General features: G+C 59.9%; 1 protein-coding gene across 3 annotated transcripts in view; it reads right to left on the minus strand.

Moving 5' to 3' along the window:
* Positions 1-100: 100 nt before the first annotated feature.
* CRAMP1 (cramped chromatin regulator homolog 1) overlaps positions 101-23,853 on the minus strand; it is a 55,589-nt gene continuing 31,836 nt past the window's right edge. For all 3 annotated transcript variants that reach the window (XM_059154022.1, XM_059154021.1, XM_059154020.1), the window contains 15 exons: positions 20,603-20,688; positions 20,034-20,157; positions 18,798-18,879; positions 17,201-18,364; positions 14,696-14,873; positions 12,678-12,859; positions 12,522-12,596; positions 10,277-10,358; positions 9,459-9,563; positions 9,060-9,238; positions 8,506-8,574; positions 7,685-7,916; positions 6,786-6,950; positions 5,622-5,767; positions 101-3,877 (listed from right to left, as the gene is read on the minus strand). In XM_059154022.1, coding sequence (XP_059010005.1) covers positions 3,713-3,877; positions 5,622-5,767; positions 6,786-6,950; positions 7,685-7,916; positions 8,506-8,574; positions 9,060-9,238; positions 9,459-9,563; positions 10,277-10,358; positions 12,522-12,596; positions 12,678-12,859; positions 14,696-14,873; positions 17,201-18,364; positions 18,798-18,879; positions 20,034-20,157; positions 20,603-20,688 — 3,034 coding nt within the window. In that variant the 3' untranslated portion in view covers positions 101-3,712. The remainder of the gene's footprint in view (positions 3,878-5,621; positions 5,768-6,785; positions 6,951-7,684; positions 7,917-8,505; positions 8,575-9,059; positions 9,239-9,458; positions 9,564-10,276; positions 10,359-12,521; positions 12,597-12,677; positions 12,860-14,695; positions 14,874-17,200; positions 18,365-18,797; positions 18,880-20,033; positions 20,158-20,602; positions 20,689-23,853) is intronic.

Genomic DNA, 23,853 nt, shown 5'->3' on the forward strand with positions numbered 1-23,853 from the left:
GGTATCGCTGGGAGCCACCGGTGGCCGCGCAGCCGCGGGACCCGACGCCGGGCTGCCAGCGCCATGCCCGCCGCGAAGGAAACAAGGCTCAGTCGAGAAGTATTAGATCAAGTATTAGTATGTATTTATGCACAATAATAAAAAGATTTACAAGTTGAACTGGAAATTTAAACATAAGAAGTTTAACAGCTTTTATTATATTAAATAACCAAAACACCTTTTATTCCCAAAATTGGTAAAGAATAAATAATATAATTTACAATATGGTACAAAAAATAACCAGGAAGGACAGGCATTCTGCTTTGTACATACACTGTATATGCATATTTATAATCCGTACAACAGATTCACGTCTCCGGCGCGCCGAAACCTCGGTGATATGGCTTAACGATTGCTTCAGGGAACCGCGGAGGGCGCCGCCGCTGCCTCGTGGCGGACACCGGTCCCGCTGGCTGCCGCGATCCTACGATGCGCGTCTGCGCTCCCCGTTAGCCGCGGTCCTGGAGCAGGTTCCGCTGGGTGGCTCCTTCCTCCTCTAAGACAAAGTGCCCTATCTTCTCACAAATGCGTCTGATAGATCTCAAGCTCTTTAAACATAATGAAAAAACCAGCAACTGCTACTTTCCTCCTCTACTTGCTTCGTGTCTTATTCCGTGACTTTTCTCCGCACCAGTTTGGATTCCATGCTGTGATCTAGTTGAGAGGCTATTCCACTGAGAAGGACGCCCTTTTCGGGATCCCGCAGCTAAGCAGCGGGAGATGTGGGGAAGCAAGTAGATCAGTGGATGAACTCTTTCCAAATACCCCTCCCGAGCAAGTACTCTACACCTTAGCAGAAAGGACAGATGAGGGCCACGTCCTCACAGATGCTCCTCACAGCCTCCACTTCACACTTCCTGCTTGTCTTCTAAGCTCATCACAGGCCACACCACCAACTCCATGAAGACCAGAGATACTCAAGTCTCTGTCTTCACAAAAGCTCAATCAGCAAAAGGTCCCAAACATTAGAGCGACTAGGGAGGGAGTTTTCCAAGGGACGGAGCTGGTCTTACTCACAGCATGCTCAAATGCACAAAGGAAGCCACATGTGCACACCAAGACTACCACTTCCGTGGGACAGGATGAGGAAGATCCAGGAAGAGGGGAGTTTCTCTGCTTGGGTCTTTTGAAAATTCCAGCCTTTACCAGACGCTTATGTTTATACACACGTATTCATTTAGGCTGGGAAAAAACAGACTTGTTCTTTTAATTCTACTTTCCTTTTAACACGGCAAGCAAATGCTTAGACCTGTCAGGTTGCCGCAGCAGTGGCAGAATTCTCTGGAATCATGTCAGCTTTACTGCAGTTGAGAACAATCAGCCCACTGTCCTCCCTAATCCACCTGGCCCCTAGGTGACATTCCAGATGGAGTCTGTGGTTAAGGCCCTAGTGGAAGGTACCACTGAAAAGCCTACAAAAGCTGACCCCAAATCCCTAGTTTTCCTCCTTTTACATGTCACTGAATCACCGGGGCCAGACTACCTGCCAGACTGCCTTGGGGTGTCCTCTGATGAAAGCAGCTCAGGACCCCTACCGTCTCTGGCAACGTGCACACTGCTATCAGGTCCTGCTCCCAGCATCGATGCCTTAGGATACTGTGGGTGTCTGGTCCCCGACAGTGGAGTATGAGCAAGTTAGTGGCAGCCTAAACTTGGCCTGGCATCCTAACCTACTACAAACCTAACAGAGTCAGCAGCCCAGCGCACTACACGGCTGTCATCTCCTCCAGCTGGCGCTCATTTCTGGAAGCTAGCAGATGGACAGCTAAGCCACACAAGCTAGTCCAAGGACACTCTAGTTCAAATGATGCTATGTCTTCCTAAAAGGGCACGTCACTCTCTTCTCCATCTCCAGAGCCTCAGGACTTTCTCTAAGAGCCCAGTCCACAGTGGCTTTTGTTAGTGATGTTTCTACCTAGAACCAGACCTGAAAGAGGAAAACCACATGACAGGCAAGAGCTCTGAGAAAAACTTGAGAAGGAAGGAAGGAACATACTAGCTGGAAGGCCAATTGGCCTCTCTTTCCTCCGTGGCTGGGGTGAATGGCACTGCCCGCTGCCTGGCGTGCTGCAGCCGGCTGTGGAGACCGTGCCACCAGGAGCATCCGTCCTGCTTGCACACGCAAGAAACCTTTTCTGTTCCCTTACACGCTGCCTCATCTCTCCATTATGGAGAGGGAGAGGAGCCCAGGGGGAGGGCTAGGACTGGCCTGGGGTGGGACTGCCGTTCCACGGCAGGCAGGCAGAGAGAAACTGTCCTCAGTTCAGGTAGGTTTCGAAAGCCGAAGCGGTCCGGACAGCAGGCGGAGGATGAAGCTGCAGGAGGATGGTGGGACACAGGGCGCTTCTGGACCTACACCGCAGCACTGGCTGCTGGCCACGACAGATGGGGAGCCGGATAGGGTTCTGTCAAGCCTCCCCCCAGGCCAAGCAGCAGAGCAACCCCATCAGCTCCATCCTGGGAAAACTCTGGGCACTGACCCACCGGTAGTGATGGCAAATGGTCACCCAAAGGAGGCCCGAATTCACGAGAGGGACATGGCTTTCATGTGCTCTGACTGCACCAGGCGTCTGCGCCCTGCTTGCACTCCCTGTGCTGGAAGAAGAGAGACACAGGACCACAGGGTGGGGGAAACATGAAGGAGGAAACGTGTGCACGGGGTGGACTCTGCACAGAAGCCTGCAGAAGGAAGAGGAGGCGCTGGAGATGCGACCTTCCCAGAAAGGGCGCGCGTGTAAGCGGCAAGCCAGCAGCGTCCGGGAGGTTTGGGAACTTGTGGGCCAAAGCTCCAAGGTGGACCCAGCAAAGGACATCTTCGTTGACCAAGAAGCTTGACACAGGAAGGAAACCCTGAATTCTTTTCTTCTTCAACGTCTCCTTATTCTCAAAACACAAGGAAAACCTTTTTCCAACCACTTTAGCACGTAGCAGGATTTTTTCCTAAAATTCCACGCAAGCTGCACAAAACCAGATTCCCTCCTCCTTCACGTTGAGCCAGTCAGAACAAAGCTCGGGGGCGGTGGGAGAGCGCACTCAGCCAGGGCCAGTGTTTCAGGGGGATGGCGCCAGGTGCGCTGCCCTGCGATCCGGGCGTCCTCCCTAGTGTCTGCTAAGGGCGCAGACCCCACCAGGCAGAGCCTGGCCGTGCCCAGCTTCCCTTCCCCGTCCTCTGCAGAGAGAGCAACCGCCAAGGTGCACAGGTTTGGCAGAAAAAGAGCAGTGGCGGCTGGAACTGCCCCTGCAGAGAGCAGCAAGGCTGTGAGTCCCAGGGGCCGTGGCCGCCGCCACACACCCACACCTTTCCTTGGAGAGGAAAAGCCACTGCAACATCCAACATGACAAGTGAGGCAGAAGCACAGGTGGGAATGTGGCCCCCACGCGCTGTTCCATGGCCGGCAGGGAGCCGCTCCAACACCACAGCAGCGTCTGACACGGGCCCTCCTAGAGAACCCGTCCAGGTCTCCCAGGCCACCACAGCCCTCTGCCCTTTGGGACGCGGCTTCCTGCCTGCTGCACATTCTGGGGCACAGAGGTTCCTCTGTTCAGATCATCTCCAGGGGGCTCCTGGGCTTGATTTGTTTTCTCTAGCTTGTAGAAAGCTGCTTCTACCACCGTGGAGGACTACCAGCCCTCCTCTGAAGCCGCCAGGATGCCCACCAGGGATGAGGTGTGGTCACTGGGACAGGTCACTGACAGGAGGGCCGCCTCCACTGCCATCAAACAGAGCCTCTCGGCGGCTGGGCTCGGCAATGGACAGTTCTTGGGCCAAATCGTTGAATCGAGATATGTAATCGATGCTGTTTTCATTCATCATGCACACCAGCTGGGAGTCCACAACCTACAAAGCAGAGGACACAAGGGAAGTCCAGGTCAGCAGGTGGCTGGCAGGCCGTTGGCCTGGGAGCAACTGGCAGGGACTTCAGTGGGAGCTGAACGAACCGGGGAAGACTCGAAACCCCAGTCAATGAGCCAGGTCAGAAAATCCCGAGTAAAGCTATGGCATGAACTGAATTTTAAGGGTTCACGACAGGGGCATCCGGCTGGTTCAGTCAGAAGACCAGGCAACTTGTGATCTGGAACTCACGAGACTACTTCGATAAATAGACTTTTAAGCTTTTTAGGAAAAACGTCAAACTAAAACCTGTTTTCAAAAATCAGAGCATCTAGTGTCTATCTTCCCCATACGTGCTCACCAGCAGCCGCCATCACTGTCGACGTGAGCCAGCCTGGCCCTACCTTTCCCACCCCTCCTCATGCCCATTCTGTTCAAAGCCCATCACGTGGGCCAGGGGTGGGCCTGGAGTGAACCTGGGGGGTTGGTCTGGGGTGGGCCTGGAGTGAGCCTAGGGTGAACCTGGGGTGGACCTGGGCTGGGCCCATGAGTCTGCACTTAAAACAGCCCTGGGCACTGCTGCTACTGCTGCTCTGGAGACTGCCCAGAAGGGCAGAGTCCTGAAAAGGGGTCTCAGGTACGTGTGGCAGGCCCATCTGCACAGAAGCCGAGGGCTAGTAAGCGCGTGAGCACAGGCACACAGACACACACACGTGCGCACACACATACAGGAGGGGAAAGATGGGCTTCTCCTGTGACATCAAACCCACAAGCAGTTTGAGAAATGCTGCGCACTGCAAGGAGGGTGTGTGCTGCTGTTCTCTGCGTCTATTTGGGTAGAATTTTTAGTCACATCATTGCTCAGCTCTGAACTCTCCCCACGAGCTCCTCAGATCTCCAGACGCCAGTCGGGATAAGGGGAAGCCCAGGCGTCTATGAGAAACAGCCGTGAGCGGTCGGATCCAGGGCTCCGTCAGGAAACCAATGAGGAACTCTTGGAGAGACCCACCGACACCGGCACATCCCAGGGAAGCAGCACTCAGGAGATGCTACTCCAGGCCTCTGACCCAGAACTAGGCCCAGCCTACTCTCCGCAGAGCCTTCTGTCTCCCACACGTCCTCCCGCCTGTCCCTCTCGGACCGCTGTGCTCTCTGCCCCTGCCCTTGCCAGTCCTGCCTGCTCCCTGACGCAATCACTCCTCGCGGGGTGGAGGCCCGGGCAGCTCCGAGTGGACAAACGAGGGGCGTCACAGACCGAGTCTCGCCTCCTCGTCAACTCCCCACCCCGAGCTGGTGTTCAGCTCAGCGGGCAGCAGCCTCAAGCCACCACACAGGGAGAGGCGGCTGGAAGGCACCCCTGCCCATCGGGCGGCAGCATGGAGGATGTACCACCCGCAGCGGCCGCCTATTCCTCGAAAGACGGTGGCAGCAATGGATGGACCAGGAAACCGAAGCAGGAGCGGCGGCGCTGATGGGAAGAACGCACCCAGAGCCCACGCTGCCCACCAGCAGAGGCCCCACAGGCCACCCGCCTCCGGGGCTTCCCCAGCTCCGAGGCCTCCAGGACAGAGCTTTTGGCTTGCATCCCGCATTTGTCGCCACACGGGAACAAGTGCTGGCCCAGGGCGGCCAGACCTTCCCCGTTCAGGACAGCTCCGCCTTCCAAGCACCCAATGGGCCTGGCAGAGGCATCCGGCCACCTCCAGAAGGCGGGCTGCCCGCCAAGTCTCAGCTAGGGCCATGCGCCTACCTCAGCGACATCAGCCAGGGACCGGGACACAAACGAGTCTCTCGAGTTGCCATCCAGCAAGCTGGGGCCCAGCAGGGAGGTGCCGCTGTGGGTCCCCGACGGGGGTGGCAGCATCTTCCGGCTCTTCTCTGGAGAGATGAAGCTTGCTGCCAAGAGAAGGAGGAAACATCCTGAGACCGGCTCACCTGGAGGGTCCTGGGGAGGCCGCAGACAGCCCTGCCAGGCACCCCCAGGCATGTACCCGTGTGCTCATGTGGCCACTGGGCTTCGGATGGAGTCATGTGCTCCCAGCCTCCCTCCCACGGGGAGCCTGGAGTCTTCCGTGCAGCGCGAGGGAGTCAGCCTCGTTTTCCAGGAGCCCTGCCACGGCCCACTGTCGTGTCACCACCCTCGTCTCCCTGTAAGGTGCTTCTGATCTCTCACGTTCTTTATCTGACTTTGCAGACCCTACGCTGTTCTGTGACCTCCTTCAGAACAGAGCCACTTCAGTACCTCATCGGACCCTCATTCACCTACACTGCCAACTATGGGCCTGCGTGCCCGCATGTGTGCCGACCTGACCCGTGTGTAAAACCACCCTTAAGGGCCGCCAGCCCCCCAACCCCACGCGTGTCCTCTACAGAACGCTGGGGGTGCTGATCCCACACGGGCCCCAGGAGCCCACCCTGCGCAGGCCGCCGAGGCCAATGTGGCTGTCCCTCACGGTTCCTCCCACCACACAAGCACCTAGTGTCCGGGGCAGAGGCCCATCCTGCAAACGCTCCAGCTTATAGTCAACACGCCAAGAGACTGTGGACACGTCCGCTTACAACACTCAGCTGCGGACGGGAAGAGGAAGCTGAGAGCACCAAGAGCCGTCATCTGTCTCACCGCCAACAGCAAGAGCACAAAGCCCGAGCTGGCAGGAGCCAACAGCGGGCAGCCCGGAGATGGGTACAGGAGACGGAGTGCAAAGACAGGGCTATCTCAGCTGGACCAGCGTCACCGGGGTGTTCACATTCATGCCAGCTTGTGAAGTGCCCCCAGAGACTCGGCGCCCCCCCAACCATGTGAGGGACACAACATGAACCCTGACATAAGCGGTTCTGCTGGGACCTCAGACTCCAGGCCCCACCCATGTGCACCACAGGGAGCCCGCCGTGCCCTGCTGTGCCCTCCACTCACCAAACAAGCTGCTGAGTGATGAGTCCGTGGGGTCACTGGGGCACCACTGGGGGTCGTGGGTTGGGGAGGCGATCCAGTCGGGCTGGGGGCTGCTAGATGGGGAGGGAAGACTCTTGGAGCTGTCGCTGCCATTCAGTTTTGCCGGAGAAAGAGGGACTCCCTCGCCTGTCAACGGAAGCGCTAGATCAGAGATGCCGTCGTGGGTGAGTGGCACCCTGCCTCCCCCTGCCCCTCCCGCCCCCCACCCAGAAATCAGCGGGCAGCAGAGCCCTGAACATGTAGACCCAGAACCCCACGGGGCCCACGGAGGATGAACGATCCTGACCCACAGAGGCAGCCCACAGCGGCAGGGCCATGTGCCCAGCTCAGGGAGTAGCGGTGGCTGCAACTATGCTGACGCGGCCAGACCCCAAGCAGAGAGCCACCCCCAACACACACTGCTGGCACCAACAGCAGCCACACCAGCATGCCAGGGTGTGCATCTCCTCATCACCAAGAGAAGTGAGACACGAGGGTGAAGGCGATGTCCTCCGCGAACCCCCAGCCTGAAGCAGACCAGCAAATGCTGTCCCAGAGAGCCCGACGCCAAAACCCCTACAGGTCCCAGCCCAACCCCTCCTGGGACTTGCACAGCCTCAAGCTATCCTCCCAGATTCAGAGCTCACCAGAAAAAGGCCCCTCTGAGCTATGGGCTGCAGAGGCGGGCCCGCTCTGCCCTTGAGGCCGTGAGGAGCCACAGCGCCCATCTGCCCTTCATCCACTGGGGCTGCCATGCCAGTTGGGTGGCGCCCCACACGCAGCAGACGCTCCACACTGAGGAGGGAGCGCAGGGCAGCGGTGTGCCCAGCAGCGGTGCAGACCCCCCCACTGGGAGAAGTCCGGACCCCCAGGGCCCTCACCGTACTGGCCGGAGCTGATGGCTATCTCGATGATGGAGTCGCTGATGTGCGTGGCGGGCTCGCCCTGCGAGAGCACGTCCTCGGGCGGCCCGGGCAGGGAGATGTCCAGTAGCGCAGAGACGTTGGGTGGAGACAGGCGGCTGCTGGAGCCCTCCGGCGCGGGTAGGGGTGCGGGGGGCCCATTGTGGAGAGGAGCCTTAGACAGCTCGGATAGGGAGATAACAGGTGAGCCCTGGGTTGGGGAGCAGGGAACACAACAGATGATCAGGAACGTGGAAGGGAAACTGCCTCAACCCATATGGCAGTGACTGACAGGTGCAACAACAGAGAATTTAGGAGCCAGCAGCCACCTCCCCCTTCTCTGCGATATACACACCAAATGGATTTACTTCTCTGGAAACCACCTGAGCAATGGCGGCCTTGGAGGCCAGACGAAGGGGGTGGTGGTCGAGGGGGGGCCTGGTCCTGCTTCCAAGGCTGGCAGGACAGCTGGTTATCTGGGCAAAGGAAATGTACCAAGGAGCACTACTGGAGACGACCTCCATCTCCTGGACCCAAACAGTCCTTCCAGGAGCATGACCGACACAGGCCGCCTTGTGGTGGGGAAGCAGGCCTCCAACGGGAGCTACGAGTTCCTGTCCAGGCGAGGTGGGAAGGACAGCGCTGCCGGGCCTCAAAAAGGGCTGTCTGTGTGCTCTTGCCATGACCTGGCAGTCCAGGGGAGTGAGGCTACGGCCACGGGCAGACCATGAGGGTGGGGGGCCTGGCTCAGAGGGGGCCCGGGGCAGCTACTCTGCCCTCGAGCTAACAGCACACTCTACCTGGAAACTGTCCGCCACTGGCTCCTGCTCAGGCCTCGAGGGGATGCTGATAAACGGGTCGCCTGTGCCCTGCAGCAACACCAGGAAAGCCAGTGAGCCCCCCGCTCGCACACTCCTCACAGCCACAGCGACAGGAGGTACTACTGTTGGGGATGGGTCACCGAGTCCCCACAGCTGAGTCCCCGTAGAGCCTCAGCATGGGGGCTGGGGAGTGGGGTTGTAGATGTGCCAGGGAGGCATGGGGCGGCCTGCCAGCTGTTGTGGTCAGAGCTGCTTTCTCCACAGGCAGACAGGAGCCCCATACCGTCTGAGCATCAGAGCAAGCCTGTCCCACTGCCTCTACCTCGGCTCTCCCCTTGAGGCCACACAGCACTCACCCATGCCTCATCCTGGCTCAGGCACTCTCCGAGAGCCTCCTGGGGCCCATCGTCTCCTCAGGCAGTACGGGAGCCTAGCATGAGCTCAGTCCCTTGGCCTTGGCGCCTATCCAACTGGAAAGTGACTGACCTATCCCAGAAGCTGTTGATGGTGCAGAAAAGCCTGAACGTACTCACCCCCACGGCGGGGATGGAATCGCCATTCTGCTGGCCGCTGGCGGGGTCTTGACCAGCGACACTGGAGGTCACCTCGTCCGAAGACAGTGGAGAGATACCAGACAGGCCCTCAGTGTCCAAAACGGGGAGGGGACTCCCGGGAATGATGCCGGCGCTTTTAGCGGCTAAGTCAACAGCACCTGGCAGCACAGAGGACATCTGAAGCTCAGCTCCAGGGACACCCTGACAGTGACCCAAGGGGATCACGGTGTACCCTCTCCCTCACGCCTCATTTCCAAGCAAGGGCGAAGGCTCTCGTGTTCTCCCTGAACAGTAACAAGACACTGACTTGGAGAGAACAATAGAAACCTCACTCGGAACCCTTTCGTTGGGTCTGCCATGCTGGCAACAAAAACTTACTGGCCAGGTGGCCCGTGGCCTGGGGTGGAAGGGCCTTGGGCACAATCGGCCGAGACAGGGCGGCTTTGGTCAGGGAAGACTGGATGGGCCGGAACGAGCCTCTCCCTGCGGGGAAAGGACAGAAACAGACAGGTCAGCCCGCATCCCCAGGATGCACGAGGGGGCCACGGAGCACTTTCTCTCAGGCCACAGCCATGGGGGCTGAGCCACGTCGGAAGCACTGAATTTTCCAGTCACCAACTTGGGAAGTCACAGGTCAGGCAGGCCCTGAGGAGGAGAAAGTCCGGGCCCCCGGGACTGGCACCAGCACACTTCCCAGGGCTGCCGAAGGCTGCAGTCCGCATGCCTCACTGAGGGGACCTTGATGGAGGGCGGGCGCACAACCTGAGCGGCGGGTGTGGAAGGCAGAACAGCAAATCAGGCACCGGGACTCAGCCTCTGCAGCTCCGTGCCCCCACCAGCCTTTCCGCAGCTGAGGGCACACATGAGAAAAGCCGTGGACGCTCACGGAGTGTGTGATCTGACCCGCGGAGCGAGACACGGCGCGTGTGTCACTCCACCACGGCGGCCGTGGGAGCCCGAGCACTTCCGAGAGCCGGGGCCCCTTCTGCACCACACCCCTGCCGCATACCACCACCCACCAGGTGTCCGTGCCTGCCCTCCGGGGGCCCAGGCGTGGCACCCTCGGGCTCTGGGGACAGAAGGGACATAGAGATGGACGGGATGTCCTGCAAAGAACCGAGGACACCAACACCTTCCATTCCCAAAGATGGGGCAACGCCCAGGAAAGCGAGAAGCCGGGGAGCCTGCGTGCTTACCGGTCACGGAGGAATTGGACAGGATGGAGAAGGAACAGACGTTGTGGGACTGGTGCTCAGATGGCCGAGGAAGCAACGTTCTCTGTGGAGGGAGGAGTGCCAGTGAGCAGGTGATGGACAGACCCCAGGGCCAGCCACCACTCGGAAAACCAGCGATGAGCCGTAAGGGACATTCCAGGTCAGAGGGAGCGGAGTGTGTATGGACAGCGGCTCTGGCTCGAGGGCCCATGACGCAAGGGCCCTGGGGCACACGGAGGACAGCTGTGCCCGCAGACCTCGAGGCCCTGAACGCCGGGCCTCTCTGACAAGAATCCCAAGGAGCCGACCTCCCCCAGGGAATGCCGGAGGGACGCCGCGATGGCATAGCGCTGGCTCAGAGTGACCTCCCACGTGCTGCACTCCTGTTACGGACACTGGCCGTGGACTCTCAGAGACAATCCCCCCGCCAGATCTCAGGCCCCTCGCGCACGTCGTGAGGAAATAAAGCAGCTCCTCACAACACAGATGGGCTCAGGCCACGAAGCACAAGCCCACGGCTGGCACGGCACCCGCCCTCCCTTCTCAGCGGCCCCGGTGTCCCGGTGCCACGTCACGCAGGGCAGGTAGTCCCGGGAACGGCTGCGGCGGTCACAGAAATAAAACATTAACAGGCAGTATCTGCCACGTCAAGAGACACGCCCAGTTCTAGACACAAGGTACATTCTCTGCTCATGCACGAAGGACTGTCTCCTTGCCCCTCAGGGTCGGCAGAGAGAGGAGGGGAGGGGACCACGACACAGAGGCCCAGCAGGTCTGATCCGGCACCAGGAGGCATTGGGGCGACCCGATCATCTGGCAGTGAGCTGCGAGGCAGCAGGAAGCGGCCCACTGCTGGTGGGAAAGCAGGGTGCGTGGCAGGGAGACGAAGGGCCCTGTGCCGCCAACACTTTCTAGCAGAACAGTAAACGCCCAAGACCACAGACTACGTGTGGTTCCACTTGTGTGAAATGCTCAGGAGAGGCCAACCCTCAAGGACTGGGAGCGTGACTAGAGACAGTGCTTGCCCAGGGCTGGGGGGTGGCACCTGAGGTGACAGCCATGGGCGTCCTTTGTGGAAAGATGGAAACGTCCTGGGGTCAGACAGCGGGGACAGCTGCCCAGCCACGAGCCCTTCACCCCTTCGGGCTGCCTCCCTCGCACACCCGCGGGAGCACTGTTATACAGCTTGACAAACGCCATCACCACAGGCCAGGCGCATGCGCGAGCTTACACCCCAGGGCCATGGACCTGCCATCCAGCCAGTAACAGGAAGATTCACAGACGTCACCAAATGTGCCGCTATGGACTGCACCCATTACCACAACGCTCGGGACCTAGGATACGGCAGTCCCAGCTCCACACGGCACGTGTCCCAACACCCCATGGACACCTCGACTGTGACGGCATCAACCCTACAAGTACTGTTGTCCCACAGGGACATAGCTGGGGCAAGACCTGTAAGTTTGGCACAGTAGTGACTGAACAACACCCATCAATAGCGAAACAGAACCGTAATTATCCACTAAAACCAAGGCCACGCCAGCAAGGTCTCTCTCGTCTCCACCCGCAGGAGCGAGCAAGGTCGGTGATCAGGCTCATGAGGTAGCACGAGGCTACCGCTGACCTTCTGACGACATGCCCGTAGCATCACCCACTTCCTGCCAACCTCGGCTACAAGCCATGGCAGAACTACAGGTGAGAGGGCACTGCCGGGCACCCTGTGGCCTGAGACCCGCCATGCAATCTCTCCTTCCTACATGAATTAACCTCAAGGCAGGAAGAGATGTGTGAGAGACCAGCAAGACGAACAGAGCCCGTACACTGATGGTAGCATGACGCACCCGCAACTCTGGGCTTCAAGTTGCTGCAGAAATACGGCCTCAGCCACACGTGCAGACTCTCGCTGGCTGGCTGTGCCCTCGGCTATGCAGCTGGCTGCCACGAGGCCTCCGGCATGCCCTGCTGTGAGCTCATGGGAGTCTGGTCTCTGGCCACTCCATCTACCTAGTCATCTGCTTCTGCCAGCTGCGTGTACATAACAGAGGCTCCAAGAGTCCTCGCACACACCCTGACCTGGGACACACGGGAGTTGAATCCCCAGAACATTCCATCTCTCTCACAAGTGGTGCTCGTGCCGCACAAAAACCATGTGTACGTCAGGGGATGGTCAGGGCCCCATTACTCCTCTGCCTGTCCCTGCCATGCACACACACAGGGGCGCCCTGACCTGGACCACCAGTGGCTTCCGCAGGTGCCGGTTCCGCAGCTTCCTGGGCTTCGGCAGGAAGAAGTCCGACTGCATCTGCGAGGACACGGCACCGGGGTGAGAGCAAGCCCCCAGATGCAGGCTCCCGGCCAGCAGCGTGGCGCAGCCCCCACTCACGCTGATGGAGTTCAGGTGCTGCCGGAAAGTCAGCTCTGTTTCTTTACTGGGAGAATAGAGCTTCCCGTGACGACTGTTGGGCGGGAGAGTAGTCGGGACAGCAAAAAGGCCACCGTCTGAGTCACCGCTGCCTGTGCTGGAGGGGCCCGCCACCAGGAGGGGTCTCGGCGGGTTCCTCAGACCTAGAAGCCAAGGGACGGCAAAAACGACCACTTACCACTTATCACAGTGTGCACGGAGCTCTCTTTCTGGAAGAAAGTCAGAGCCAGAACACGGGACAACCGACCCATCTGCTCATGTATTTCCTAGATCTCAGTTCCCAAACCTGCTTCCTACGCTTTTCCCTGCAACTCCAGTCCCACCGCAGCTGAACCACGGCTCTCGGTGAAGGCACAGCAGCACTCTGCCACCTCGATCCGCAGAGCGAAGGGCTGACGGGCCTGCAAGGACATCTGAGAACTGAAGAACCTTCCAGACCATGCAGCACAGACCACAGGTCAGTAAGCTCTCTCTGTAAGGGGCCAGAGAGAGAACTGCTGGGCTTGGTGGGCCCCCCACCCCTGGTAACCCTGGGCTCTGCAGCTGGATTGCGGCCGGGGGCCTCAGAGCCTGTCCTGACGACAAGCAGCTATGGGCCATGGTCGGCCGGTCCTGGTCTGAAGCGGCAGAGAATGTTTCTTTAGGAACCACTGTTCTAAGAAGACTCTGCCAGCTGCTGTTACCATGGGTGCTGCTGCACAAGCCCTCAAGCCATGTAGGGACGGGCCCCCTTCCCTTAGTTTTCATTTGCGAGTCTGTGAAATTAAGCTGAGGCCCTCTGAGCACCAAGCCGGACTCTGGCACTGCGAGTGTCTCGGTCTAGAAACATCCTCAGCACAGAGAGAAAGGACAGGAAAGACCGCAGAGACAAGGACAGTGGGAGAAGAGCGGAAGGCAGGAAAGAGCGCGGCCCCCGGCAGCTGGCCTGTTGCTCCCTGAGCCCTGGTCTGCACAGACCCCCAAGCCAGCCTGTCACCCCGGAGGCTGCCCCATGGCGATCCCACTCCACAAGCGGGTTACTCCAGGCACAGCCTGAGAACACATAAAGCCGTGGACGCACAGGGACAGAAGATAACCCAAGGCACCTAGGCGGTGCAGTCGCTTGAGCGTCTGCCTGGATTTTGGCTCAGGTCATGACCTTGGGGTCACGGGATCGAGGTCCATGTTGGGCCCCATGCTGGAACCTGTTTGAGATTCTCCCTCTCCCTCTGCCCCTCCTGCTCATGCTCACGTGCTCTCTCAAAAAAATGTATCTTAAAAAAAAAAACACCTAGAAGCCGTTAACACACAGGCCACAAGGTCTGCTTGGCTCCAGCGTGCCGGCACCTGCATGGGCCTGATTAAGAGCAGATGCGGCTCCGCTTCTCGCATGAAGCTCGTGGCCCTGATGCCGGACGCCTGCAGGCGTGAGACGTTCACGGTGACCAGAAAGGCCAGGGTGCCACAGGGAAAGCATGCGCAGGCCTCCCAGGCACGGGGCACGAAGGACGTGCCCGTTCTCAACCTCTGTCGTGTTAGGTGCCCGGTAACCAGAATGACCTTGCAGGGACGTTACTCCCCAGCTACGGCTCAAAAGACCAACAGTTCAGACCGGCAGGGCAGCCCACCTTTCCTTCCAAGACCACATGAAACGGCTGGGGGATCCCTCACCTGACGGCAAAACTTCGAATGTAAAAGAAACAGGCCCTTCTGAGGCTTTCAGAGGGCAAGGGAGGCTTCCGCTTATCTCACAATGACCCCCCCAAAGTGACCTAACTGGCAAGGTCCACCCCACGTTTCCTAATGGCGCCCACCCCCCAGAACCCAAAGCCTTAGGTGACAGGTCCGGAGCTCCCCGTCTCCCTGAGTAGCGGGGACTTCCACTCCGACACACCATCAGTGAGACCGCAGCCCAGTGAGAGGGGCCAGCGGCAGGTGTCGCATGTGCTCCCAGCACAGCCCCCACACCTGGGAAGGCACATGGAACAGCCCGGCCTCACCTGAGGAGCAAGGCGTGGAGCCGGGCGAGAAGGTCTTGCTGCTGCGGAGGGTGGACTGGCTGCGCGGGCAGCGGGGGCTCCGGGAGCTGACAGTCACCACCTTCCCCGGGGGTGTCGCCGACTGCTCCTCCTGGGCTGGCCTCACTGAAGCCGTGGAGCCGGCGTTCCCTTCTGGAGCCTGGGATGGAAAAAGGCCACGACAGAAGCAGAACATAGTGAATGATGGTTCGGGGAGGCTCAGGGCTGGAGGCATGAGGAGCTCCAACCGGCTCAGGGGTCACAACCCCCGTGCGGGGTTCGTGTCCTAACCCTGTCACTTGGCAGCGTGCCGCCTTCCCACCACCACCCACAGGCAGGTCCTCCACGGAGAAAGCACACTGCCTCCAGGCTGCACGGATGGTCAATCCCATCCCGGCTGAGAGCCAGGGGGGACACAGCCACCCTAAGTGGTCACGCTGCCAGAGGGGCTGCCGCACGGTGGGGACACAAACTTGTCTTTCTAAAAGGCTTTAAAAAACCGCGATGGCCTTTGCGGACTGTGAGTCAGAGGAAGTACGTACTGATTTTCTAGAATTCAACACGGTCCCAGCTGAAGTGGTCTCTGCTGACTCAGATGCCAACCACGGGGCTTCTGCAGGCCCGGGCTCAGGCCGCACTCAGTGCCGTGGCCGCACTCAGTGCCGTGGCTGCGCTCAGTGCCGTGGTCCCCGCCGCAGAGACACCCTCTTCCTCCCCACCCTGGTGACCCCTTGTCGATCTCCCCCAGCACCCACTCTCCAGGAACACAGGGGCCAACCTCTCCGTGAGTTAGGGTCCCGTTCCTCTGCTTGTGGCACGACCTTGCCAGCTGCAGCTTGCTCAGGGCTCCATCCTGACACACCTTTCCTTTTCCATGGGACCCTCCCACCCCGCACCCTGCTCTGCCCCCTCCCGCTTAGTTTGTTCAGAATCCCCATGCACTCTCCCCGGCACACCCAGCACCCTCTTGCCAAGGTCCTGCCGGCCAGTGGCCTGGGAGTGGGTGGCACCGGCCAGGCAGCTCCAGGGGCCAGTGGGACCAGCCAGCCTCCCACGCAAGGGCTGCGAGCTCAGCTGGGACCTCCACTCTGGGGCTCTCACAGCTGAGCTCTGTCACAGTCAGCTGGGGAGAGGCCCCTACATCTCTGGGCCCACAGAACGCACATCTCTCGTGAGTCCCAGGTGATGCAGAGGCCACCGTGGGGGCCCCACCCCGGGGCATGGCTCTGAGCACCCTGCTCTGAATTCTCTGTCGTGTTCCCAAGCTGCCCGCCATTCTCTCCCTGTCAAGGCCAAGGCCACTGCCTGCGTCCTGCCCCAGGCTCCGCGGGAGCTGGCCTCGCTGGGTCCTCTCCCCCAACGTACTAGACATGCTTCTGTCCCTCCAGTCTTCCTTCCTCCTGGAGCCTCACTCTAGAATGTTCTCTGAATTCATCTGTCCACTTGCCTGCACGTTGCCCACGCCCGTCCATGGGGCACTAGCCCGACCCACACTAAACCTAAAGGCCACGGCTCACCCTCGGGTCTCTGCAATCCCCGCCCAGGTCCCACCAGCCCATGAGCACCCTCTGTCCCGCAGCACAAACTCACATGCATCCCCACATGCATCCCCACACGCTCCACCGAGCACCTTCTCAGTGGCAAACGCCGCATACGGACGCAGGAAGGACGCACGCTGAGGACCGTCTGTCCGGGAGGAGTGTAAATGGCTGTGCAGACATGACTGCTCTTGTGGGCCCACAGGGTCCCCACAGCCCATTCTGTCCCCCAAACCCCCTCCTGGCCACCATGTTCCGCTCCCCTGGCAGCTGCTCCTGGAGGAGATGGAACCCTGCGCTCCCAAGCACTAAGCACGCGCAGTGGCTCAGGAACCTGTTCAGACTCCGTTCTCTCACGCCCTGGAAAGCCCACGGACTTTCTCTCGGTGACATCCTCTGCTCTGTTGCTGCTAACCTGATGCCCCAGGAAGGGGTCACAGACACTGAGGACCCCTGGAGCCCTTCACCTAGCCCCTGGGCACAGGCCTGGCACCCCGTCCGTCCCCTCCCCACCCCCTTCCCTCCTGGGAAACTGTGCCACCGTCCTCCCAGAACGGCCCCACTCAAGCACGAATGACCCTGCCATTCCCTCTGCTGAAATCTGCAAGGTTCCTGACTGGCTACTGGCCACAGCAACTGCATCGCCTCTGCATGGGCTGTCCCCAGACCAGGAGGGAGGGCCGAGTATAATTACTGAAGCCTGACAAGGAATACCTCCTCGGTCACTGTTGTCTTTGGAGCCTCGTGTGTGCCATGAGGAGGCCCTTGCCTGCAGCAAACCAGAGCCCTCTCCCCAAAACCCGGCTCAAGGGAAGGAATGGAGGCCTGCCCAGTCAGCTGGGTCCCCGCCTCCTTCTCCCCCAAGACCCAGCTGCTTGGGTGAGAGCCAGTAGGCGGAGGCAGGCCCGCCCTGGAGTGGGAGAAGGACTGTGTGTCAACCCGCACTCACCAGCCTGGGGTTGACCTCCGTAGAGATAAGCTTCAGGAGGCAGCCGAGGAGACGCTGCTTGTGGAAGGTGGAGGGCGGGGAGCCGGTGCGGGAGCCCTGGGCCTGTGCGCCGGGGGCCTGGCCCTCGGGGCCCAGCACAGCCAGCCAGTCGTACTCAAGCTGCAGCTTGTTCGGCTTGCCCATCATGAGGTAGACTTCGGCCAGTGTAAGGCTTTCAGAGGTCTGCAGGTTCCAGCCCTCCTCGCGGAGCTGCTGGGCCAGCCGGCTGGCGGGGACGTCCTTCAGAGGCTTGGCAGCAGGCTGTCCCTGAGGTGGGGGGTCCGAGGGGCTGGCCTTCTCCTGGGGCTCCTCTGCAGGTGCATCTACTGAGTCTTTAGTGCAAACATCTGGCTGGAGCCCGGGGCCAGGCTGAGGCTCTGGAGCCGGCGGGGCATGGACAGGGGATGGTGGCCCAGCCCGGGTGAGGCCAGCCACTTCTGCCCCGCTGGGGACACGAGTCTCTGGGGAGGCGCACCCGGAGGGCCGCACGTCCGCACAGCGGCACTGCTCGGGGATGATGAGGTCCTGACAAGACTTCATGTAGCGCGGGAAGGGGTCAAGGAGTGAGAGTTCCTCCTCTAGTTCCGGGAGCTGGCCACAGGCACATGTCCCATCCCCGGGCTCTCGGGCAGGGCCGTCCCTGCCCTCTGCAGGAGCAGCCGTGGGGGTCTTCTCAAGCCGTGTCCCCGCATCCTGAAGCCCAGGGGGCAGCCTGTCAGGAGTGTCTAGGCTGCTGAGGCTCGGGGGGGGCCCCTCCCCAGGGGCACTTTCAGGGGAGCTCTCTCCAGAGCTCTGGGAGGCGTCGGTGGAAGGAGGAGGACGTCCCGGGCCCTTGCCCTCAGCGCTGCCCCTTGGACACTTCACCTGGCCCCTGGCCGTGCCCTGCCCACTCTGAATGCCCAGGATCTGGGCGGGAGGCAACGTGTGGGCATCCTTGGAGCTCTGCTTGCACCGGCCGCCCTCCTGCCAGTGCACGGTGCAGAAGGCTTTGGAGTGCACGACGCGGGCCACACCCGGCAGCGGCGTCAGCGTGCAACTCTCTCCTGGGAACAGGTGCAGCGCCACCTTCTCCTGCGACGGCTCTGTAAGCGAGTGCTGCAGCTGCCGGTCCTCGAGTGTCTTCCGCTGGGCACATAGTCAAGGAGCGGCCACAGGAGCAGACCTGCCATGTGCTGCCGGCCGCGGAGCACGCATGCCAGGGACGTCCTCCTCTACCGGCAGTGCACCCAGCAGCCACCCTCCCATCAGAGTCCGCAGGCTGGCTGGTGGCCAAGGACACAAGAAGTCTGGGGCTGTGTCCTCGCTAGTGCTACTCAACCTGTTGGCAGGGACGCTGTGCGACCCCTGCCTTGCCATAGAGACCGATGGCAGCCACCTGCAATGTAGACAGCAGGGAGGGGCTCAGGCTGAGCCCCCGAAGACGAGGGACTGTGCTTTAGTCCCCACTCTGTCCCCTCGCCCCTGGCCCTCTGCACCCTCAGGAGGAGACAAGAAGCCGCACCCTCACATGTCAGGCATGGCAGGTACGGGCGAGGCCACGTTACTAAGAAAAGGATACAATCCGCACTTCGTGGAGCGCCCACTTCTGTTTCAAGAACTCGATGAGGCTGGAGACCTTCCTATGGAGCTCCACAATCATCCTGCAGAGAAACCACGGGCAGCACAGGGTGGCCGTTACACGGGGAGGGAACCTCCTGAGGACCACGAAGCTGCAGCGGGTACACGAGATGGGGCCACGGGCTGCAGACACTGCGCAGGGGAGGGGCCGGAGGCACGGTGCCTGGCAGGGCCACTGACTCCTTTTCTTAGAAGTCAGCCCTTTAGGGGCACCTGGGTGGCTCAGTCAGTAAAGCATCTGCCTTTAGCTCAGGTCACGATCTCAGGGTCCTGGGATCAGGCTCTCTGCTCAGCACAGAGCCTGCTTCCCCCTCTGCCAGTTCCCCCTGCTTGTGCACGCATGTGCTCTGACCAATTCATAAATCTTTAAAAAAAATTAGCCCTTTAAATGGAGAGAAGTAGAGATTCATATGAAGCTGGGAGAAAAAACCAGAGCTCCTGTGTGCCCTGATAGGTTGTAGGAGCGCGCACCCGGGATGCAGCCGTGCTGCAGCCCACCATGCTGTTCCGTTGGCATCCTCTGGGGCCAAGAAGCTGGGCCGGCCTGAGCCCCAGGAGAGCTTGCATCCACGTGGAAGCAAGAGGTCCTGACAGATGAGGTGTTCTGCTCGGGGAGAGCAGCCACACAGCAGACCGCAGGCCGCACTGTCCCCTTCATGGGAACCGAACCAGCATGTGTGATGGGCGGCCGAGGCTGGGGGTGGGGGAAGTGAAGAGCTCGTGGGCATGAGGTTTTGAGATAACAAAATGTTCTGGAGCCAGATTGAGGAGAAAATCCTACAGTGCCCTATGAAGGTACACAGTGCCGTGAGTCAGACACCCTAAATGACTAACAGTTCATCGTAACTTAAGAGACTTTTACCTCAAAGAAGAAGTCTAATGTCTAAGTGAAAACCGGTCCAGACTCCTAGTGGTGCCGTGTGTCTACATCCCACACAAATGCCCAGGGAGGTGCTACAACAGCGGGGAAGGGGTCCTGAGGGGAGGGACTGTCTCCATCATCCTGCTAACCACAACATCTGTCTCCTGTGGCCCGAGAGCCCCTGCCACATGTGAAACAGAAGCTCAACCCCTCCAGGACCCCCAGGTCTGAGGGCCACCAAAACAGGGCCTCACTGCCCCCTACCTGCGTCCTGGGGGCCCCACCTCCCCCACGAGGTGCGGAAGGCCACGGTACCTGAGCCTTGGGTTCTGGGCCAGGCTCTGCACGCGGGCCCAGGCGTGGTTGTTCCTTGGCTGCAGCTCAACGGGGACCTTCAGTGGCAGGCGCACGGGCTTCTGGTCCTCTTCGTCGCTCAAGCCTGTGACAAGATGGGGCCATGAGGGGCCCGGCACACGTGAACCTTGATGTAGAAGGCCGTGCGCTCGGCCACACAACTAAGAGAATCAACGGACGAACAGCTCTGTGATGCCAGTGAGGTCGGCACAGAAGGCCCCAGGAACCCGGGCTCTGAAGCAGGGACGCCAGCAGGGCTGTGGGAACAGCCGCAAGCCTAAGCCATGGGCCAGGCCACGAGAGGCCACAAGAGACCTGCCTGTGACACTGGCAGACATTTTGTTTGAACAGGCTGTGGCTTCTGAGCTAAACTCAGTCTCCTAGGGCACACACTGCTGTGACACGGAGTTTCGAGTGCAGGTGCTACCAGCGGGCAGGAGCAGCAGAAGCAGGTTTGGAGCTGCCAGGGAGAAACTGCCAGCTCGGCCGTGCACCGGCACCAGAGCAGCCCCGCAGCCATAGGCACTTACCGTCCGGGTCGCAGAGCTTCTTCAGCGCGCGGCACATGGGTGCCTTGATCCGCAGGTTCCTCCCTTTGTAGCGCACGGTGGTGGCCCTGGGAAGGGTTTGAGGGGAACTGTGAGGTCTCCAAGTGAATGACTGCTCCCCACCGAGCACACACAGAGGGCCAGTGAGAGCCTGGACAGACACGGGGTCTGGAAGCTCCCGGGGTCACAGGCAGCTGCACACTGTGAAACGGAGTGTGCTGGAAGTCCCACTGTCCTCCCGCCCGGGGCCTCCCGCTGTGAGGAGGACCCCTGTCCGTAACCAGAAGCGGGCCCACGCTCCGGCCTGCAGGTGGTGTGGCACCAGCTGCCATCCATTCCCTGGATGCCCACTGTGCAGGAGCCCGTCAAATGTCAAATGCACGCCCTTCTCTCCTCCACCTCCTTGGGGTCCCTGGAGAGCAGAAGCTCCGAGCCCTGCTCAAGGCGGCCACTACTCCCCATTACAGCACTCTGTGGTCTCTCCATCAGCCACACCGGAGGAACCCACGGGAGCAGGAGCCACTCGCATCCCATAGACACAAGGTGCCACCGGTTCGTGCTCCCCGAAATGGACCCCAGGCGGGCCCCTGACCTGCCACAGCTGAGGATGACCCTGTGTGAACCCCACCGTGGCCACAGCTTGTGTGTTAGAATGACACAAACTAAAGGATTTCCTGTAACTGATGAACAGAACATCCAAAAGAGAGCTCCTTCCGGAAATCACACTCGGGAGGCTTGGGAATACTCGAGAAAGCTTGGCTGTCCTAAAAAATGACAGGGAAGTGACGACAACTCTGGAACACTGGGGACCCGGTGGGACATGGCAGTCCTTCCTCCACTTGGAACAGGAAGTCACCAAAGGCACAGCACTTCTGGGACCAGGTCACCACAGGACCCTGGGACGTCACAGGCAGCTCTGGCCAGCCAACCAGTGGCTACAGACACAGGTTCACACTCTCTAGCAGGGTCTGGTATGCTGTAAGTTGCTTTTATAACTGTTTTAACCAGTTTTTGGAATGCTGTGACCTCTCCAGGAGAGAGCTGCTATGTCATGGCCACTCCGTTTCTAAGAAAACCCAGTGAGGGACTTAGAGGACGTATGTGCTACAATTCCAAGCGTGTAAAAAAAGAATCAAGTATTATATCTATACATTTACACACATGAACTCCCCGGGAAAAAAAATCAGAGATACACACGGACCTTGTGTCTGTGGTTACTTCTGGAATAGAAGGCGGACAGGGTGGCTGGGGTTAGGGTTTGCACCACTGGGTGTGCATGCGGCTGTAACTGTGTGTGACGCACAGAACTACAGAAGCATGACTCTGGAACAGTCCTGCCCACAGCTGGAGGTCCTGGTACTCTCAGCGGTGCACAAAAAGCGTTGGCTGCCCCCCCCCCCCCGCCCCCGGACAAGTCCCGGGCACGCTCACATGAGCGCTGCAGCCGGCTCAGACACAACTCCCACCTCTAAGGAAACAAAGCTGCACCGCCCTCCTCTTGGGGAGAGAAAGAGCTCTGAAACCCCCACAGCAGATTTCACGGAAACTTCCAGAGGGAGTCTAGAAGGCCGGGATGGCGGTGGGATGCGGGCAGGATCAGGCTGCGGCAGCCAGTCTCACAGGACCCCACTGCTAACGCCCCCCATGTAGCCGCCATGCCGTGCACCCAGCTGCCTCCTGGCCGAGTCCCTTCTGTGCCGGCGATCAGCATAACACCATGAGCGGCGTGGGGCTAGGGCCGCCTGTCGAAGAGACCAGGACACCAGGAAGTCTGCTCCCCTCACTGGGCCAGGCAGCGTGGCTAAGAGGATGGAGTCTGTGTGGAAGGCACACCTTGCTCCGCTGAAGAGTGAAACCCTGAGTTGTGGTCCCCCTGACCCGGGGAAACAGAGGCAGCTAAGTGCTGCCGTGGGCGTGTGGAAGGTGGACTCGGTCGCGGCCGGTCCCACCAGCAGCTGTGGGGCCTGGGGGCAGAGGCCCATCACTTCTTGTCCCATCTGCGCCAGAGCAACAACACAGGGTGGGCGTGGTCGCGCCACGGGGCACCTGTGTTTGCGATAATTACATTTTCCGTTAAACTGCTCTTTTCTGACTTCCTTTTTTTAGTTTTTTTTTTTTTTTTAAGTGAAATTGAACAGCCCCCTTCTGTATGACCAGAAAATATCTCAGCTCACGCTCTCTTTTCTCTTCTCTTACACGGAGGTCCTATGAATGTCTTGAGGCTAGCAGCTGCCGAGGCAAAGCCCCGCTCATGCTCGCGGACAGGCCTCATGGGCCTGGCCACAGTCCTGGATGTGGTCCATGCCCCATAGCCTCAAGTCCATCCTGGAGCTAAGCCACGGCAGGGCGACCACCAGGCCGGGCGGCCCGGCTTTAAGACACACCATCTGCAGAAGGCTTGCACTTCGACTCTGACAGAAGGTCACACAGAGGACCCCAGGCAACCCACCCCCCACACCCCCACGTTGTTGCTCTGATGAAACAGGCAACAGGCTAGCTCTTCTACAGGCATGGAGTCTGGCTTTCCCTTCTGCAAAGTCACGTGATGAGCCCAGTAAGCACGTGCTGACTCTATGCCGCTAGCCTGGGACTGTTGCCATGGGGGGCGACCTGAGGGCTCTCCTTGGTCCATTTGCTCCCGTGTCCTACAGCTCTCCAACGAGAGGACACTCACAGACCACTGAGAAAGTGTGTAGCGGCAGCACAGGAATTTAGCTGCGTGGGCACTCCACGGCCTCAAGTAAAGGAGCCATTCCCGACGGGCACCCCACTGACGGCCCCCATGTCTCCTTCGCCTTTATGGGCCACTGGCTTTGTTCTCGGAAACAGGTATCTGCTGGTGGAAGGCGACACACCCGGCCATGGAACGGGAGGGAAACCTGCAGACAGACCCATGCAATGCGGCCTGTGGGCCTCACACAAGGGTGCAGGAGCACCAGGGAAGGAAGGATGGCGCTTTCCACAGATGCTTACGGACCACAAACATGAACCACGGCACGAACTGCGTGACACAGACCACGGATAGAAACATCAAACCCTGGAACTTTTACAAGGAGGCAGAGAGCAGCACCATGACTCTGAGTGAGACAAAGAGTTCCCGGAGGTGACACTGAAGTCACAGCCCATAAAGGAAGATGGCAGACGGGGACTCAGCAGGACTGAGCACCTCCTCCCACCCTCCGCCCGTGATAGGCACCAGGAAGGCAGGACAAGCCAGAGACCAGGAGAAAACA

This window comes from Mustela lutreola, chromosome 17 (assembly GCF_030435805.1).
Source record: "Mustela lutreola isolate mMusLut2 chromosome 17, mMusLut2.pri, whole genome shotgun sequence".
Taxonomy (NCBI): Eukaryota; Metazoa; Chordata; class Mammalia; order Carnivora; family Mustelidae; genus Mustela; species Mustela lutreola.